The sequence below is a fragment of the Ochotona princeps genome, chromosome 3 (assembly GCF_030435755.1).
Source record: "Ochotona princeps isolate mOchPri1 chromosome 3, mOchPri1.hap1, whole genome shotgun sequence".
In the NCBI taxonomy this organism is placed as follows: Eukaryota; Metazoa; Chordata; class Mammalia; order Lagomorpha; family Ochotonidae; genus Ochotona; species Ochotona princeps.
Genome location: NC_080834.1, coordinates 65865667 through 65882669, shown reverse-complemented (window position 1 = coordinate 65882669; position 17003 = coordinate 65865667). Strand labels below are relative to the sequence as shown.

At 40.0% G+C, this 17003-nt stretch overlaps 1 protein-coding gene across 1 annotated transcript; it reads right to left on the bottom strand.

Moving 5' to 3' along the window:
* Nucleotides 1-436: 436 nt before the first annotated feature.
* On the bottom strand, nt 437-1378 carry LOC101520942 (olfactory receptor 5K3-like). Its single transcript, XM_012930197.2, has one exon. It carries the CDS (start codon nt 1376-1378, stop codon nt 437-439), a length of 942 nt encoding a protein of 313 aa, XP_012785651.2.
* Between the last annotated feature and the right edge of the window lie 15625 nt (nt 1379-17003).

The window sequence follows — 17003 nt, the reverse complement described above, 5'->3', positions numbered from 1 at the left end:
ATAAACTAAACATAGAGTCCAACATCTTATAGTCCAATCTAGTTCCTCAGCTTCCTGGGGAGACCCTGTCCGGTCCGAGGGCAGAACCATCACGAGGTTGCTTAAGAATGGACAAATATTCAATCCTGGAATGTGCCAGAGGATTTGGGATTACATGTTGAAATTGTATAGGTTTACTAAAAATATTAGATGAAGGCTATCTTTGTATACTTTTATCTCCAAAATTTATTAATTGGGTTAAAAAAATAAATGCATTCTGACAAAAGTTCTTTTACTCTATATAATTAATCGGTTCAGTTTAATAATTATTGTGTATTAATAATTCAATATTTTATATGCAAAGTGGTTATTTTAAACTTTGGCATTATCCATTGGTTTAGAACAAATAGCATTATCAAGTTGAAATAATTTTTTTTCATGGGGTTGATACTTGTTTTCAAATGCTACAAAGTTTTCTTTTTTTCACAATTCTTTTTATAGCATTTACCACTTCCTTATTTCTGAGAGTATAAATAAAAGGATTTAATAAAGGGATTACTATGGTATAAAAAATAGCAACAGGTACATCTTTATCCCCTTCTTTAAATGAACTTGGTCGGGTGTACATGAAGAGAAGAGAACCGTAGAATATTGACACAGAGAGAAAGTGGGATGCGCAAGTGGATAAGGCTTTGCCTCTTCCCTCTTTGGATTTCATGGTAAAGATTGTAAAAAGGATTCGGAAGTAAGAGATTAGAACTACAGTAATCGTTAACACTAGGACTGATCCTGCTCCAATAACTAATACCAACTCATTGACATAAGGGTCAACACAGGAGAGTCTATACAGTGGAAGGACATCACAAAAAAAGTGATTGATTTGATGAGACCCACAGAAAGTTAACCTCAGTAGAAATGATACTTCAATGATGGGATGCACATTTCCAGCTATGTAGGCGCCGATGGTCATCTGAATGCACAGTGTCTTGGACATCCTGGTGTGGTAGTGCAGAGGGCTGCAGATGGCCACATAGCGGTCATAGGCCATTGCTGCCAGCAGGAAGCAGTCAGCAGTCTCAGCAAGGCAGAGAAAATAAAACTGTGCCATGCACTCATAGAAGGAAATCATTTTGTCCTTAGAAAACAAGTTCTCTAACATCTTAGGTGTGATGGCACAGGAACAACAGGAATCCATCAGGGCCAGGTTGCAAAGAAAGATGTACATTGGAGTGTGGAGTTGACGTTCCACGTAAATCAAGGCCACCAGACCAAGGTTGCCCACCATGGTGATCAGATAGATGGCAAAGAACACGACAAACAGCAGGGTCTTCAGCTCTGGGTGATCTGAGAATCCTGTGAGCACAAACTCGACTGACAAGGAGTGGTTTTCCTTGGGCATGGCTATTTTGTCTGTTGTGCTAGGGGTTAGGGAAATACAACATTCACATTAGGCTATATAATTTTCCAAATGTTTCCTTTATATTGTAGATAGATAAACTTATTCTTCAGGCTTCCTCTGCTGTCTATAGAATATGTTAAAAAATACTCTATGGAACACTTTTTGTCTCATAAAGTGTTTTTTTCCTGTGTTATCTGCTCTGCCGTTAGGAATGCATAATAATAGTTTATGTCAAGGAAGATCATTGCAATTTGAATGTAGCACCTCTATGCGTTTATAAAAGGATAGCATAAAAATGCAGTGCACTTGTGTTTGGTTGATCACTTTCAGATAAATTCATTCACAGTTGTCCATTGTAAATGCTTAAAATATTTTTAGCATGGTGTTTCATGTATAAGTATATTTCTGTAGATAAAATCTTTATGCTTTATGCAGTGGAGTGAATGTATTAAATAAAGCATAAAGCAGACACATTAAATGTATACTTTCATGTTCAATAAATATCTGTAACAATTAGAAGTACTATCATCTTAAACAATAATATATTGGAAATCTAAACAAATATATATTTATAAATTACTACGTCTCTCATTCCTTTCTCAGTACCATAATAGTTTCAAAAGTATTGACTTCCTTTTGTGCCGTTAAAGCCAACGACTTTTCCCCCATACACCTAAATCCTTCATGCTTTTGAAAGGCACTGCTCTCATATGTTCAGTAAAGACATTCAAAAAAATGCCAACAAAAATCCATCTCCGTTTTTTCAAACTGTTAAGTACATATTATATACCCAACAGATGGGTAGAATCCATGTTCCCTTTTCCTCCCATGTGAATCAGTATCATTTAAATTATGACAAAGTAGGGGTTTTAATTGTGACCTGTATTTGCATATAGAGCCCTAACAGGTATATCCAGTTCTCCTTTAAGTTTACATGTACCTGAATGATCTGTGAATTTAAAAGAACATATTCTAATGCTTCAACAATAAAATGTTTGTTTCCTTTATCTACACTGATTCTTTTCTTCAGTGTTGGTTTCTTCAAGAAATTATATTACATTCTCAAAATTACAGAATAGTATACTAAAAAACTAAAAAAAAGAAAGGACATCCATCTACTGTAGTTTTCTAACTACAGGTAATATTGTAAAAATAAAACTGTAAAAATATTAATAAGAATGTTGGGTTCAAATTTAACTGCACTGTTAAAGGCTATCTCTTTTTATTGTCTAATGCTCTATTAGGAAATAGATGCTAAAAACGGTTTCTTACATCCTATGTTCAATATGTGCTTATTTTTCTATAATCCAATACCAGAAGAAAGGCATTGGATGAAAATTGCATTATTTCTGACTAAGATATCATTCGTAAACATTTTAGAAATTACCTTGGCTTCACATGCTGAAATTATTTAACCAAATCTGTTAGCCACCTTACCAGTAGATTTGAAATGTATCTTACAAGTCAGTTGACCTCCAGTTCGAGTTTGATCCTATTCCTGATAGTGTTCAATTTTGAGAATGTTCTAGAAAGATAAAATGAAGCTGAATTTAAGAACAACAGAAAATATTAAGGAACGCAGAGAGATAAATCTTCATTGATATTACTGCTGAAAACAGAATGCTTTTCTGTTCTAGTTTGTCTAGCCTGCAATGCTTTATCATTTGTTTTATAGTATAAAATGTCAGAATATAAGCCTTGACATTGGGATTGGATGAATGGATATCTAGGGAATTCTCTAATAGGTCAGTGTTAACAATTATGTCCAAAACACTGCCAAAGTTTCCATCAACTCCTAAAGGGCTTCCCTTCTGTTGACATCACTTAGTGTCTATGGAGAGATTCTGAGAGAACTATTTGAACTCAATAAAAGATGTAATGTGAGACAACAAGCTTAAAATAAATAACCTTCACTAAAGTCTGTTTTCTTAATATTCTTTAAAAAAATTTGGGATAACATTTTAAACTTACCTTAAGCTTAATGCTGTCCTAACTAGTGTTCAACAAACAAGATGTAGTTTTTTTAATCCAGTCTATAAATCTATGATGTTTTATTGATGACTTTAAGCCATTTACACTCAGAGTTCATATGAATGGGGATGTGTGGAGCCTCCCCACTTTGTGTTTTGAATTTTGTTGAGTGGAATAAAGTGTGCATTGCTTCACTCTCCTAGCATCTCCTCTGTCCCAATCTCTCTTGGCATGGTCATCACAAGTTGGGTCTCAGTCTCCTCAGAGGGATCATCCACATTTACCTACACTTAATCCGTAGCTTAAGAAATAGTCTGCCATAGAAAATATTCCATCTGCTTATGACAAGAATGTGTTTTTGCAGCTTTTGGGTAAAATATCCTATAAATGTGCATTTTCTCAATAATGACAATATGGGGTCATATGTGGCTTCTGCTTGGTTGTTTTTAGTATGCCCTGTCTTAGAACATACTCACTTGTGGGACATTTTTTTCTGGAAACCAACTCCATGTTATGAAACACAGACCACATAGAGAGACCCTGTATAGAAATTACAAAATAGCTCAAGATAAGTTCCCAGTTGACTGTAATGGTTATTCCCCAGCTGTCTGTAGCTGTCCAGCCTTGATCAATATCCAGATGACCCACATTCTAGTCATTATGTTACTGTAATCTTATGAGATTACAATCAACAATGAACCTGACAAATGTGTGAAAGATAATAATAAATAGTTCTATCTAACTATGTGGTCAATTATTTAGTAATCACAATAGCTAAAATGATGCTGTTTCCTATTATAGATCTCAAAAGTGCTGGTTTTAATTTTCTCCTATCTTGAATCATTCCATCTGACTTTTATGATACCCCTTCACTCCCTTTTATGGAAATAGCATTTTTTGCATAATATCTTAATATTTAATTTTTCAGTGTAGTTTTCCCTGACCACATACCTTGGATTATTTCTCATATTCTCAGAGCCTAGAGAAGGTCACGATTGCAGTAGGAGATTGATTGTAGTGAACAATAAAGCCCATGTGTTAGGAGAGATACTATTTGTCACAATTGCTTTAAACTCTCTATATCATTCTTCCTCTGTCTGAATAACATCCAAGATAGATTTCAAGATTTTAGCAAAGTAATATTTCTGCTATATTTCTGTCAAGTTCATCACTGCACCACCAATAGTTCAGTGTCTACACTATAATTTTAATTAGAAATTAGTGTTTATTTTATTTAATGTTATTGTCCTTTTATAAGCAACTATCAATGAATTAATAAATTATACCCTCTAGTTCTTTTTGGTTATTTAGTAAAATTTTCATTATGAAAGAAGAGCAGGAAACATGAAAACCGTGTATTCAGTATAGTTATAAATATTTTGGTAAATAATTTTATTGAACTAAATCAAATATTTTTAATGCAGCATACTTTTGCCTTGTTCTCTGTTACATACATTCTTGGAAAGCAGTAGCCATGTGTAAGGAGACTCAGTTATATTCATTTCACAAACTGGTTATAGCAATGCACCACTAAAAAGGAAATTTAAAGAAAAAAAATCTCAGACACTTATCATATCTGGTTCCAGAAGCCTGAAGCCTGAACACAGCTTTGGCGAGGCCATGCTCCCTTTGAACCTGCAGGGGGAGAATCTTGTACCTCTTTCTAGCTCTTGATAATGGATGCCAATTTTTTCCTGTTCCTTGGCTTATTTGTATATTACTCCAAGCTCCATTCTCAGCTGGATTTGTCTGTTTGTTCTTGTTTTTTATCTCTTTGTATCATGCTCCTTCTGTCAGGGCCTCCCCTGTGTCAAATTCCCATTCTCTTCCTCTTCATTCTTTCCCATCTCCTTCTTTTTTCTTCTTTATTTTAACAGTGTTTCTGAGCTCCTATTTCAATGTTGGGGATCATTAATATAATCCATTTTCCTATATTTTAATTTGCAACCTAGTTGTTCAGCTTTAGAAATATTGAGCTGTGGTTATGCAACAAGGTGGAGGAATCCACCATGGTGGGAGGGTTTGGGGAGGGGTGGGGAGAACCCAAGTACCTATGAAACTGTGTCACATAATACAATGTAATTAATAAATTAAAAATAATAAATAATAATAAAGAAAGAAATTAGTACATGACCATTATCTCCTTTTCAAGCTATAGAAGTAACTACATTTATTGATCGAATTTTTCCTTATTATAGTTCAGATATTCTGGAAAAGGATGAAGAAGAGTTCAATGAGCATGTGATTTTGACTCAACTTCCTGATCATGCATACACTAGGAGTCTCAAGGATATTGAGTCCCTGCTACCTACAGGAAAGGCTTGGGTTGAGTTCTGGTCTCCAGGCTTTGCCTGGTTCAAATGTAATCTTGAAATGGAATGAATCAGGAAATGGAGGATCTTTCTAGTGTTTCTATGTCTTTCTTCCTTCCCATTAAAGTGAAATTGAGTTATTTAATGAAATAAAATTGCACTTGAAAAAGTCTGTTGATAAATCAGACATTTCCCAGTGATTAATGCCAAAATCATAGCAGTTTTGCTGGGCGGGGAATGGATAGAGAGACTTAAATTAGCCTAGGAAAAATAATCTGTGGGAGGGATATAAATGCTGTGTGTAGAGATAAATGTATAGATTCATTATTTCCAGCCCACCAAACTCTGCACATGTATATAGCTGGCAAGTCAACTGATGGCAGGAAATAGCAGATTAGGATGTGGCAAAACTCCAACAGTAAAAATGTAAAAAGGAAATGTTAGTAGGGTTAAGCATATCGACATATCAACTCAAATAAGAGATTTTTAAAACAATAAAATGAAGTAACATTATGGAATTAGCTGGTGTACCAAATACAGGCTGTCTTTAGTTGTCATGGGATTTACTATGTATGTCCCCAATTGATAATTCTGTCTAAGGAAGAACTGTTGTAACACATGCTTTTGTAAATGAGCAAACCACTTACAAAATTACTTTCCCTGTAATCATTGTTCAATGCTTCACACTAGATTCTTTATTTTCCATTGGCAAATCATCTCACTCACTACTTTTCTGATATAATAGAAAAAATTAGAAAACTATTGCAAAATAATTGATACATTAAATAGTTGGACATGAAATTGATTAAAGTGGCATTGGAAAATTATAATAATAAAATACATGGCTCTATTAACAAAATAGGCTAGGTTGCCTACGTTACTTTGTATGTAGACAAGTGTTAGATTGCTCAGCAAAAAGCAGACAGCGGTTAGTGCACATTCTGGGCCTTGTTAGTGCCAACTCTGTGTTAACTATACTAGTGTGTCACCTTAGTTGCCTCTTCCATGTCTTTTTTTTTTTCTTTAAAGATTTGCAAGAAAGGTGGTAGAGCACCCACTGTGTCACCATGGGTACTTGTCAGTCTGGGCCACTCTACCACCATTGTCACCACAAGTGTATGTATGTGTGGGGGGGGGGGTGGGGGAGAAGCTATGCAGTACCAGAGTCCAGGGGACTGAATACTATTTAGAATGGGGGAGAGCAGTGAGCATTGGCTTAATATGTATGAAATGATTTGGGGGGATTCCACAGACTGGGCCATTGCATCCACAGCTAATCAAGAAAACGGGTACAGGCTAGATCAGCAGGAGAGATCCAGAGGGTCTCGCTGGTTCAGGCCACAGGACCTGCCCTTGTGCAGAACAGATGGGCGGAGATGCAAACTGGGCCAGGCTTGACTGCAGCACCTCCTGCTGCTTGTGAGAGCCATGTCTGAGAGATCTGGTAGAGATTCTTAGGTGTTGGAGCTGGGGGCAGGCTAGGCTGTGGCTCTGACCATCATGAATAAGAACTGGGGCTGGGAATAGGCATCAAAGGAAATTTGGGGGCTGCCATTGCTAGGCTACATGAGAGCTGGGATAGACAGCATGCAAGTCCAGGCTGGGCTGCATCACTCACAGTCGCATGCAAAACCTGGGCTGTGGTCAGGTTAGAGCAGGCTAGGCTACAACACTGGCCAGGATTGGGGCAGTCTGGGCTGTGCTATGTTATAGCACCCCCTGGTGACTATTGGGACTGTGGACAGAGGAGGCCAGGCCAGGCTAGGCTGCAGCACTTGCTGGTTTGCACACCAAGAAAGGCCTGGTGCATGCCTGGTAGGGGATTCCTTGAGACACATCTCCTAGTCTGCAGCAACTGTCAGTGCACTGGAGAACCATGTTTGGGGGCTGCTGCCTGGACTGGGTTGGGTTGCAGCATTCAGCAGCATGCACAAGGACTGGGACTGGGGATAGGATATGTAGGAAATTTGGGGAAAATCCCTGTTAAGCTACAGCAGGCACCAATGCATGCAAGATCCAGGGCTGGATGTGGGCTGGTTCAAGCTAAGCCACAGCATCCCCTGGCACACACGAAAGCTGGGTCTGGGTGTGGCTAGGCTAGGCTGCAGCACCTGCTGGCAACTGTTGGGGTTGGGGGAAGGCTGGACCTGGCTATACTGCAACACCTGTTGGCAGGAGCTTTGAATTGGGATGGGATGGATTGGACTAGGCTATAGTACCAGCCAGTTTTCATGAAAACCAGGGCTGGGGATAGAACTGACCAGGCAGCTGCACCCACTGATATCTGCATTGGCTGTTTAGAGGGTGGATGGAGCCTGTCCCTGCACCAACCGGCATCCAGAATAGATTTCTTAAGGGGCTTCCCAACTGCACTCAATCCCTGATCTTAGGGAAAAATCACATAGACGTACGGTCTGATCCTGGAACATAAGTTGCAGGATTGGGCAGTTTCAGCTAGTGACCCTTGTGCAAGAATGGAGAGTGTACCCATATGAACACGAAAGACAGGACAACCAGCACATCTAACTCAGCAGAAGACTTCAAGTACCTCATCAAGAGATGGAAGAAAGGACACTTGGTACACGACTCCAGGCCAGGCTCTACATTGGGTACCACTGAGGTCGTACACAAGGATAGACACATAACAGGCTTTAGCAAGGTTTTTACATCTCTAGTTTAACAAGGCCACTCAAGTAACACCTTTGGAACATACTTTCTCTGGGTGCTGATGTAGCATGACAGCAGGGAGAGGTGGGGGAAAACTGAGACATTTGTGTAGCCATATATGAATAAATGTATATTAAAATAAAATTTTAAAAAGGAAACTAAATGTGACTGTAAATATCTAATGCAATGGTGGCATGAAGAGATAATCAGAGACTGAAATGGGTTCAAAATTTCCCAGTGGGAACAGCTCATATTTAACAGGATATCTGTGCTCAGTGCCATGGTTTGGGGAAAAGACTTATACATTTAGAACCAATCATGTAAGGTATAGATGTGGTGGAGAAAGCCCTCAATTGCTACAGTTCGTGAAAACCAGTTGGAAACTGACATATGTGAATGTATTTGACTGAACTAAGCTAGATTTACTTGGAACTCATAAATAGAAAATGGATTAATTAATATATCTGTATATTCATATATGTGTATTTGTTTATAATTATCTTCATATATAATATAAATGTGTATTTATATATAGATAACAATATAAAATCATTTATGCATTTCTCTTCTATATGGCTATTTTTCAGTAGTTTGCTAGTTCATTATTTGTATTTTGTAAGTATTTCTCCAACTATGAATGTGCTTTTCATTGAGTTGGATTAATGTTTTGATTTTTTTAATTTAGTTCGATTTCATAATCTTCACATTGCAATGTTCAAATGCTGTTTTTTCTTTCTAGTTTAAATATTATCTTCTATGTTCATGTTTACTGTATGTCTATGATTAGTTTTAGACATTTTTGGAAGCTCTACCTCTGAGGCTCCGTAGAGTACCAGCTGCTTCAGTGCATATTCAGACATGTGTGCTTATTGGGACTGGGGAACTGAGGACCGTGCCTGGACGTACTGCAAGAGTCCAGAATGGGTGTGGTATATCTCTATTGCTAGCAGGACATGATGCATCATTGTATAAATCAGTTGGTGTGATTAGTGCCTCACGTTCTGTGACAAGGGAACATGGTGCCCATATAGGCACAGAAACTGCACAAGGGATCTCTGCAGTCCTCTGTGTGAGCCCAGAACACTCTACTATGACCAGCCCATGCCCTCCTGTGGGCACAGAACCCTCTGCCATGACCAGCCCATATCCTCATGAAACTCAGCCTTTGGATCAGAAGCAGTGATGCCAGTGAACCAGCTCCATCCCACTCCCTATTGTGCAGTCACAGAATTCCCTCATTCTTAGTGCACAGGGCTCCCACAGGGAGTAGAGGACAGCATATCCAAATGTCTGGGGAGAATACGGCAGTACATTGGAGCTGCCAGAGGACCCCTGATACCATGGCAGAAGACGGAGGACAGGACAAAGTGACCAACTGCCCCAGTCAATCACTGGAAGTGAAGATCTGGGCAGACGGAGACACTAAGGTGGACTAGAGCAGCCAGTGGATTCGGGAGAGATTCCATTGTGATTGGAGTGGTGGGATTGCCAGCAATTCCGGATTGTTGAACTATCAAAACCTCTTGAGGAATTCATGGTGTTGTAAATTTCTATTTTCCTTCCTGTTCTTGATTTTGCATTGTGCTTTTCATTTAAGAGGGATGTGAGGTGACTGTGTAATGGAGACTATCAAGACCAGATGTTGGAGGGCTGCGGGAGAGGACGTCTAGCTTGGATCCCGAACCCAGTCCGCCATGAGCCCATGGCTCATGGCGGGCTGGGCCCGGACATGCCTGGGTGCGGCCTGCTTCCTTCTGGGGTGAGTACGCCGAGGGGGGAGGCCTCCGTGACTGGGCATGTCCGGGACCCACCCAACACCCTCATTGGGTGGTGGGTGAACGGGATTGGGGAGGGGCGCAACCTCGGGCCTGCAGGATTTAACCTCTGGCTGCCAGAGGCGAGCCGAGGGCTGCGGGAGAGGACGTCTAGCTCGGATCCCGAACCCAGTCCGCCATGTGCCCATGGCTCATGGCGGGCTGGGCCCGGGCGGCTGGGGAGCTCTGGGGTATTGGACATCTGAATCGCTGCTGAGATAGCTCTAGAGTGACCCCACTGTTTCTGGGATCTGAGTCAATCCTAAAGATTCCCAATGCCAGTAACTCTTCCTTTGAAGAACTTCCAATCCCTTAATAATGCTGAGCTTTGAACACCTATCAAGTAAAAGATAAGCTCCGGCTTGTGTAGCAGGCTGGCACCTAATGGTCCTCGGAGCAACCACGTGCAGGTGCATGATTTACAGCTAGGAACGGTCCCAATCTGGGATGCCACAGCTGGGATGAGGTTCCCACCAAGGGGTGTATGTGCTGGAATGGGGGCTGCGTTCTATCTAGGAAACAGTTGCAGTCACCCGAGGCACTAGTGTGGGCTGGGATTGGATGCACCAGGCCGGTTCAGATCCCAGCACCATCTGGTGTTATGGAGAAACAGGGTAGATGTGGGACTGACTAGGCTGGGTCTCAATCCCCTTCTGAGCCATGTGTGAGCTGTATGTGGGTATGGACGAGCCATGGCTGGGCTGAAACATCCAACAACAAGAGTCAGAATGGGGTGAAAGCCAGCCAGGAAAAGCCACTGTTCCTGCTAGGACAGGAGGTGAACTGAGTTGGGTTGGCTCAAGAACCCCCTGGCAAGCGCAAAATCTGGCATTGGGAGGGGTTCTGATGGAGGAGCCTGGGCAACTCCTCTGGCAGGACACAGTCCCTGCAGGTAAGCGCGAGAAGCATGATTGGAAACAGCCCAGAATAGGCCATGGAAAGTTTCCCACTGGCATGCATTCGGCATGGGTCAGGAGCAGGCCAGGCTGAATCAGTTCATGTCATCCTCTGGCAAATCCGATCACCAGAACAGAGTGTGGAATGGGCCGGGTTTGGTTGCGACAAAACCAGTACACATTCTGGAACGCCAGGGCGTGGTTGCCTGTACTGGATATGAATGCAGCACCCATCCAGCACACGTGAGATCCAGGAAGGGAGGGGCAGAGCTGGCGGGGGGGTTAAGGGGCTGGTCCCCTCGCTGGACAACCACTCCCACTGGAGAGTGTTGGCTGGGATAGAGACAGACACGACTAAGCAAGGCTACAACACCTGTGCGCTGCATGTGGACAAGATCAGGGCCACAGCATCAGCTGGCAGAAGCTGGCACTGGGGACTAATTCTGTCGAGTCAAATCACAGGACCACCTAAAGAGTGCATAAACCGGGACAGAGAGACCTGGGAGGGAAAAAGTGGGTTCCCCCTTCTTGGGTCACTATTCCCGTGGGAGGGCATGAAAACTAGGACGGGGGCTGGGATGGCTAGACAGAGGCACTCAACAACATCTGTGAGGGCTGGATGGTTGAGTCGATTAGATAGAACTAAGCTTTAATACCCATTGACAAGTACCAGAGCCAAATGGGATGGGGGACAGACTGGTCTTCTGCTACACAAATTGGCAAACCAGGGTAGGGGGCAGGCTTGGAGGGGGTTATTGTGGGTCGCCCCGACTAGGCTGCAGCTCCCACTGGTTGATGTAAGGGCCGAACCAGACTGGACTGCAACACCTATTGGTTCCAGTGCAACTCGGGACTGAAAACAGAACCAACACAGCAATTGCAACCACCAGCTGATCAGGGTGATGGACTGTGCCGGGCCCTGTGCTTGCTAGAACATACAAGAATCTGGTCTGGGAATACCTCAAAGTATCTTTGGAGATCTCCCCACTTGAACTGCTGGACTCAGAATTCTAACCAAGAAAAGACAGAAGACAGAATAGGACAATCATTCATCTCAGCTACATGTTGGCAGCGAAATATGGGACAAATGGAGACTTCATGATGGACCATATCAATCAGTGGACCACCTCATCGAGCGAAACTGGCAGTGACTCATAACTGGAGAACTATTAACTCCACTTGAGCACATATCTCAGAGCATGCCCCACATATGGGACTTGGGGTGGGCGGGAAACCGGGTGGGGCTTCTCCCTCAATATCCCCTTTTACCTCAGATACATGATGGAAACAATATGGACATAATAGCATTGCCCACCTCCCTATCCCACTGAACCTTTTTTTTTTTTCCCTTCTCTTTCTTGATTTTCCTTCAACTATAGCTAACTATGTAAAGATTGTCAACAACAATACAATAAAATGGATTATATATAAAAAAAAAAAAAAAAAGACCAGATGTTAGGATGCAGTGCAGTATGCAGTCTCTATTTCCAGGTCAAAGATGGACTACTAATGAAACTATTAGCTGTATCTTGACAATGGGAGGCTGGACTCTCTGCCATTGTCCATGCCTGCAATGATGAACATGTGGCTGTTTATGAAGCACTATGCTATAGTCATAATACAGGGGGATTCGGCGGAGAGGAGGGGCCAGGGGAAATAAAAATGAATAAATATGTAAACAAATTAAAAAAATAAAACCAAAAATGAAAATAGGAAACAATATATACAAATAAGAAACATTGTATAAAAAACTTCCTGTAGCTGCTAGCCATCAAGGAAATGAAAGTACATTGAGCTACCTTACCACTATAATGAAGATAATTTTTAAAAAGACAGAAAATAAGAAATATTACATAAGGATGTGGCAAGATAGACGCTCTGGCTCTGCTGTTAGGACTGCAAAATAGCACAGTTACTTTGGAATCCATCCTGGTGTATCTTTGGAAGGTTAAGGTAGAGTTACTATGTGATACAGCAATTGCACTCCTAGTTATATAATGACGTTATATATCCATACACAATCTTCTATGTTAGTGTTCACAAAGTCACTCTTAAGCATCAATGTTCTACAACTTCTAACAATAGTCAAAAAAGTAGAATAGCCAACATGACACTGAAGAAGAAAATAGTAGGAGAAGTTTCCAGAAAGAGTGATTGATGAAACCTCTCAAACCAAAGAGGAAAATACTAAGAGTGTCACACTGGTTTAACAGTCACCAGACCCTGTGCAATTTGGAGAGTGCACAGTAGGCCATCACAAAGTTGGTGGTGCTATGTGCCAAAACACATCCATATGGGAGAGAAATCCAACAAATTCTATCCCTTACAGGTGTCTAAGGAAAATGTCAAGCATTATAAATCCTATTGATTACTGCTGCCCAAGGTGGCATGAATAGAGTTGGAGAGGGAGGTTACATGCAAATGATGCAACGAAAAGTGAGACAGAGACAAGATTAAGGTTACCAAATTGTATGGCCATTAGGAAATCCCTCTCCTCTGAGGAAGGGAGGTCAACCCAGAAGGCTTGCTGCCTCCGTGATTTATTGAATTTCTTGCGGAATGAAAATATAGGAATTGATGTGACACAAATTTTTGAAACTATACCTTATATTCATGTCAGTCAGCCAATGCTTGATGATCAGGAAGCAACAGCGTGACCCATGTTCCTGTTGCCCTGTGCATAGGCCTCAACATTGGTCTGGGACTCTTGTCAACTTGAAGAACACTTCCCGCAGAGTTTGAGCTTAGTCTCTGGCTCCAGCAGTCTAGCAATTCCATTTCAGGCACAGGCAGTCCTGTTCCTCCTTGGCAGAATGTGATGAAAGTTCTTCCCCATGACCAAAACCTATGTTTGTGGTATAATCATGAGGAAATCATCAGAGAAACTCCAAACGAGGGATATTCTACAAATTGCCTGGCCAGCACTCCTCAAAATATGCGAGATCAACAACAATCAGGAATGGCTGAAAAACTATTCCAACCAGGAGAGTCTACAAAGTTGTAAATATATACCAGACATTGTTGTATCTAGGTGGGGTAATGGAACTGAAAGGGAATTAGGTAAAAACTGTGGAAATCTAAATAAAGTCTAGATTTTTGTATTATAATATGTACATTGCAGATTTTATGATGTCCCTCCATATTTATATGCAACATAAAATTTATATTTGTCATATGTGTGCTTCACGTATTTGTGTGATGAGGACATGCATTATGTAAAACATATCTATATGACATGTTTAATAAATGTTCATATGTATATCACATAGCTGTTTCTGCAGGTTCCACATTTTCTAATACAGCCAAATAGTGATTACAAATCTTCAGAAAGATCGTTCAGTTTTTTTGCTATTATTATTTGCTATTTTTATTCAACCATGTATTTTTTTTAAATTGTTATTTATTTATTTATTTATTTGGAAAGGCAGACTGATACAGAGAGAAGAAAAGAAATAAGGACAAGACAAAGGGACACAGAGAGAGAAATATTACATCCACTGGCCCACTTCCCAAATAGCCACAACGGTTGGGTCTGTGCATGTCCAAAATCAGGGGCCAGGAGCCTCTTCCAGGTCTCCAAAGTCAGTGAAGGCGCCAAACGACCCGAGGCAACCTACTTTACCTTCCCAGGCTACAAGCAGAATGCTGAATCTGAAATGGAGCAGATGGGACACTAACCAGTGCCCATAGTGAATGCCTGTGACCCTAACGAGTGCTTAGTCTACTATGCCAATGTGCCATTATTGACTAAATTCTGCAATAAACCAAAACGTGTATTCTGTTATTTCTGTGTGAACACCCAGTTTCACAGTGTTTGTGTTATGCTTTTACAATTAATGTAGAAACTGTTTAAGGCATGCAGAATGATGGGTACAAATGATGGTGCAAATAGTAGTACATTTTATATAAACTACATGGGCAGCGGCAGATTGTGGTGTCTTCAATGGGATCTCTGAACCTAGGCCCCACAGCTAGCTGAGAAAATCTGCATACATATGTGTGTGTGTGTCTGTGTGTAGTTTATACACATTACAAGAATGCATACATAAGAATGTAGCTATTATATGTATACACATTTGTAGATGGGAAAATGTGAAATTTTAACAATTGTTCATTTTCAATTGTTTAACATGTATTTAATTGGCTTTAAAGGGTGTCTTTATGTTGAATATTTCTCTCTGCTTTTCTATAAAAGAAAAAAGCCACTTTACAGCTTACATCCTTATGAATTTTCCTAATACAATAGTTTCTGAAAAATATAGTATGAGATAGTGGCTAAGAGAATGCATTCTGGAGTCTGATTTTCGATGTCAGTTTCTGTGTATCACCATTATATCTCTGTGGACAAATTATGAAATATCTATGTCCTTCAGTTTTTGAAGGGAGGTTATTGGGAATCTAAATAAAGAGATGATAGTAAAAGACACACCTGTATAATGAAGAGTAACTAAAAAGTGACTAGTATGCTAATTTAATGTCTGAAAATTAATTGAAAATAAAGAAAAAAGGCCAAATATGAGATAGAGACATGAATATTAGTTCATTAAATTAGAAATAAAACATTTTGCCAAGTAAACTGAAAAGCAAGGGATATTTATTGGATTATGCAACCCAAAGTGTGATGATTTGGGGTCTGTTTGTGATTCCCACAGCGATGCACTTATTTAAGTGATAATTCTATCCTCACACTGATTTTCTACTTGAAGTAGAAAGGGAAATAGGCTGTGTTAGGTTTTACATCCACACATCATTAGATTGAGAGAGAGATGTCACACATTCTTTCCTCAACATATATCTGGATTGACTATTCCTATGGACTGTGGGTGGGTAATGCAGAAACATTTAACAAAAGTAGTATATTTAGAAAAGGTTTAGAGCAATGAATGTAATTCTTTTTTTAATACATTTTATTATTATTGTCATTATTTTATAATACAGTTTCATATTCCCTTATCCCCTCCCCAGTTCCCTCCCCCCCAGTTCCTCTATATCATTACTAACATGTAGTTTTTCATACTCAGTCATAAGTCCATCATTGCGGGCATAGACAATGGCAGAGAGTCCAGAATCCTATTGTCAAGATATAATAAACAGTTTCATTGTAAGTGCATCTTTGTCTGGAAGTAGAAATGCATGCCACACTACACCCTCACATCTGAATGTTAGTCTCCATTTCGCAGCTACATCTTCTTAAATGAAAAGTCATGATTCAAAGTCAACAATAGAAAGAAAAGAAATTTACAATACCATGAAGTTAAATGACATGTTACTAGATATGACAGTCTCCATTACACAACTACTGTACATCCCCTTAAATGAAAAGTCATGATACAAAATCAACAATAAAAAGAAAAATAGAAATTTATAATGCCTGAAGTTAAATGACATGTTAATAGATATGACAGTCTCCATTACACAGCTACTATACATCCCCTTAAATGAAGAGCCACAAAACAAAATCAACATCAGGGAGAAAAAAGAAAGTAACAACATGAAGAAGTTAAATAACATGCTACTAAATGACTAATGTGTAGCTGAAGGAATGAAAATCAAGAACCTTCTTGAAGAAAATGATGCCACTGCGTGATCTATGAGTCATTGAATGATTTAATCAGAAGGAAGTGTTTTGAAGAGATGAAAACAACAGAAAACAACAAAATCCATGTGATATAGTTTCCACTGATCTTTGTTGAAGTGTGTCTTCTCCAGACAATAAGTAGATGGGTTTTGTTTTTTAATCCAGTGTACTAATCTATGACGTTTGTTTGAGCTTAAGCCATTGACATTCAGAGTTTAATATACATGGGTGTTACTTTGGTCCTGTCACTTAAGAATGGGTTGTTCATTGGTTTAGTCTTCTGTTGTCATTCTACTGGGATGTGCTTCCTGTTTAAATTTGGGTTTGCTAGGTGCTATTCCTCTTTTCTGTCAAGAGAACTTCTTGAAGTATCATTTGTAGGGCAGG